Source organism: Fulmarus glacialis, unplaced genomic scaffold, assembly GCF_000690835.1.
Source record: "Fulmarus glacialis isolate BGI_N327 unplaced genomic scaffold, ASM69083v1 scaffold19639, whole genome shotgun sequence".
Taxonomy (NCBI): Eukaryota; Metazoa; Chordata; class Aves; order Procellariiformes; family Procellariidae; genus Fulmarus; species Fulmarus glacialis.
In genome coordinates this window covers 1-3,922 of record NW_009234108.1, presented here as the reverse complement: position 1 = coordinate 3,922, position 3,922 = coordinate 1, and the positions used below count along the sequence as shown (strand labels likewise).

The following is a 3,922-nucleotide window of genomic DNA, read 5'->3' as shown; positions in this document are numbered from 1 at the left end:
GCCACACGCTAAACAGACACACACAGGCTCAGGGATTTTACGTGAAAAGAGGGCAAATAGCAAAACAAAGCAAGGGATCAACCAAGCAAGGCAGCCTTTAGGTCCTACAGCAGCGAGGTGAGGGACTATGCATGTAGCTATAGATTTTTTTTAATTCTGTGCAAGTTGGGAGTTGAGCACATCTCCTGTGCCAGGGCTGGGAGAAAGGTAAGAATTGCAACACGCTCCCAGACCATCCCTGCTTCCACCCGCTCTGTGTCATCTGGTTAAACGCCAGCGGGAGGGTGGGGTGATCCCTCCACGCAGTAGTGCCTGGCACTGCCATGCCGAAACACACCGGAAAAGGTGAGGCATGCCCAGCCCTCGGGGCATCCCCCCTGCTTGTATTTACACGCTCTAAGGGCCGTTCTTGCAAGTTTTTGCTCTTCCTCTTGGCGTGCGTATGTTGGGAACGGGGTGGGAGGACAAAGGGATGCAGCAGGCTCCGGGCAGGCTAATCCCCTCGTTGGCATGCAGTTCAACACGCCTGGGTCAGTTTGCTGCACGGCTCCTGGAAGGCGCTGGTGACGCAGCCAGGCTGGCTTGGTGGCACTGAAGTATGGTTACATGGGAAAGCTGCTGAATCGTGTAAATGTTTAATTAAAATAATATGGGAATCGTTATAACGTTTTGATAAATTGATTTTTAGAACAAGAAAGGAACGGATGGTCATGAACCAGTAGGCATGAACTTGAGATAAATGAAGTGTCTTTCAAACTGTAAAAATTGTGCCGAGTTCCCCAAAGATCATGTCCTAAGTTAACCTATCCTAATTATAATATGAAAACCACACCTCCACTGCTGAAATCTCCCCCTACCACAAAATCCCCTTACCCACTGAACATGCGTAGACAATGTTGAGAATGACAAAGCAAAATGGTAATCAGAAAATTATAATAAGCGATCTGTTTGTAGAAGGGGTGGTAATTAGCCAATTTTAAGATATTAAATAAGGACTTGGTTTGTATTTTGGTGAGCTAGCTTTGTGGAGTTACCACCCAGCACCCATCTTTGCGCAGACATGGAATAAACAAATACCTCAGCTGTGTGTGTGAGATTGGCTCATTGCACAGCGGGGTAACGAACCCTGCTTGAGGGACAACAGCACGTCCAGTCTAGAGGTACCAGCCTCCCCGGCCTCGCTCCGCGTTGCTCTCACAGCGCTGCACGGTATCGCAGCATCACAGGACTGCAGCAGACAGCCCTCTAGCGAAAAAGGTGACGTTCTTGTCCTGGATCTTGTACTGGTAGATCTGGATGAGATCCTGCTCCGCCGTCAGCTCCAAGGACACTCTCCTAATTATTTTAATCTGCAAAGGGAAAGGAACAGGAATAGCATCCCTTTGGCTGCTCCAGTCACAGCATCCTCACCCCCCACGCCTCTTGTTGGCCTGCAGGGAAGGGGGATCACTGATAAAAAAACCATCACGCAGTTGCCTGTAACCAGTCCCTTTGGGGGCAGCCCCTGATGAGGGACCACGCAGTAACCGGGCCCCAGAGACCCAGCTGCCCTCCCCGCCCTGAAGAGATCACCGCAAGCCAGGCTGAGATCCATCAACAGGATAGTTTGGGGAAGCTTCCCAGGAACTAGATTATTTTTCTTTGCCATCATCTTGGGGCGGGAGACAGCCTGCACGGTAGCTGCTGTATAAACCCTTTGCAGCTTCCAGAGATGGGGCAGTCCCCAGGTGGCAGGATGTCCCTGAATATCCCCGCAGAAGCGGAGTCACAGCCGTAAAAGCCCGTGTGCTCCAGCAGATCCTGGTGACCGCAGCGAGGCTGCTCGTTAGTCCTTAACCGTGCTGCAGACCAGGCTGGCCCTAGGCCATCTCCTGCGGGGCAGACGGAGCATGTCTTGCCTACCCTTGGGCCTGCAGGCAGTGTTGTATGTGACATTAACATGTGCCACCTCCCCGTGCTCTCCCGTGCATTACCTGCCCGTGAACGTCCTTGCAGAAGCCGGTCGCCAGCCCCTCTACCCACAGGATCAGGTCACTGTGATGACACAGGGAGTTCACAACCAGTTCGTTTTCCTCGTCTTCTGAATCCTCGTTGCTGTGAACCAGCACCACGATGTTTCCCTGGAACGAGAGCACCAGGCAGCGGTGAGCCCCTGGCCGATTCCTAATCCGCTCAGGGTAAGGAAGGGGAGATAGCAACGGGAGCTTGCACAAATGCCCTGCTAACTAAGCTACTGAGACATCCCCCAGCACGGCAGCTGATTCTGAGCTCAAGTCCATTGGGAAAATAAACAGCAGATACATATATGAAACTCTGAAACAGCTTGCTGTATATATATTGTGTATACATATACACATACACACATATATATGTAATACGCAGCCTAAAAATACATCAAGCCTTTGTTACAAGACAGCTGTCTAGTTAAACCAGTCTGTCAGGCCACGCAAATGGCAACTCTCTGGATGAATTCAGAACAGCTAAATAAAGACGAACGGCCGCAGCCAGAGCTGTGATGCTCGAACCTTCACAGCTCTCACAAGAAGCAAAGAGCTCCCCAACGCAACACCAACTCTATTAAAAATACATCCCAAGAGTCTCTGCCTCAGCCCACACGGGTCACCAAGGACTTAAAATAACACGAAATTCCCAATCAATTAAAATGTACTTTAAAGCTTCAGAACATCTTAGACAGAAATAGAAACGTGTTACCATGATTTTTTTTTTTTTTTTTTTAGCTGTTTTGGAGGTAAATATTCTCAGAAAGCAGAACAACCCTTGTCAGCATTAACAGCACAAACACCCTGGCACCATATGAAGTGCAGGATAACAAAGCCTGACACCGTCTACTTTATTTCTCACTCAAGCAGAGAGAGAAGTGGCCAGGTTGAGGGACGCTGCAATGTAAATAGCAACGGATGGATTTGACTGTAACGATTTTTGGCTGCAACACTCTCAGAAGTTAGCACGTCGCTGGGGAGACCTTTGCAGAAGTGCCGCCCTTAGAAACCAGCCGGTGCAACACAGAGCAACGCTGAAGATTGGTGGAAGCAGAGACTCGCGTCCCCTCGAAGTGGACCTTCGTCTCTGCCCCCTGCGAGACTCATCAGCCCCTCACTACCTTCATAACCCGTGTCCTTCCCCGCCCTTCCACACGCACACAAACATGGGTGTGAGTAGAGATCTCCGGAGACGCAGGAGCTCTAAGAAACAATATTTTACACCTCGAATCCCTGCTCACACGTCAGGGACAGAGAGAGCCCTTCTCTGGGCAGCGCCTCCTGGGAAACCAGTTGCAAAGGACCCTACACAGGTACTCCAGGGACTAACACAACTCCCTGAGAGTGGCCCTCGAGCAATGATTTGAATTTCTTGGACAGCCAAAGCCTTCTAAAACCTCATCATGCATAGGTAGAAAAAAGAAAAGAAAGCCAAGCTTTGCTCCAGAGGCTGTTTTATACACGTAGCGTACAGGACGCTGCATGCAGAGGGAACAGTACCTTCAGCTGGGAGCACACCGTGACTCTGCAGTAGTGGATGAAGTCCAGCACTGCCACCGGTGTGGCACCCAGGCTGAGCAGGACGCTGAGGTCGTCCACCAGCAGCACGGGGCCCTTCCAGGAGTCGCTGCTGTCGGGAGTCAGGGACGTCTGGACAAAGTCAAACAAGGCTTTGAGGTTGGAAGCGCTCTCACTGGAAGAGAAGGAGGAGGTCTCAAGGGGCTCGGCCCACGCGTGCATTGTGCGTCCCCCTCCTCGCCCACTGACCCACACGCCCGCCTGCGCCATCCCTGCTGTCCCCACTGCTGTGACAGTCACCAGGTCCTACACTTCCCTACAGTCACTGCTCCTTCGCTCGCCTGTGTGGAGTGAAACCCTCGTGCTCTGCTCCAGGGATCATAGAATCACAGAATAGTTTGGGT

At 51.3% G+C, this 3,922-nt stretch overlaps 1 protein-coding gene across 1 annotated transcript; it reads right to left on the bottom strand.

Moving 5' to 3' along the window:
- Positions 1-1,177: 1,177 nt before the first annotated feature.
- Positions 1,178-3,788, bottom strand: ELP6 (elongator acetyltransferase complex subunit 6). Its single transcript, XM_009585555.1, has 3 exons — positions 3,501-3,788; positions 1,974-2,120; positions 1,178-1,349 (listed from the first exon to the last, which is right to left on the bottom strand). Exons 1-3 carry the CDS (start codon positions 3,786-3,788, stop codon positions 1,221-1,223), a joined length of 564 nt encoding a protein of 187 aa, XP_009583850.1. The 3' UTR covers positions 1,178-1,220.
- Positions 3,789-3,922: the final 134 nt, after the last annotated feature.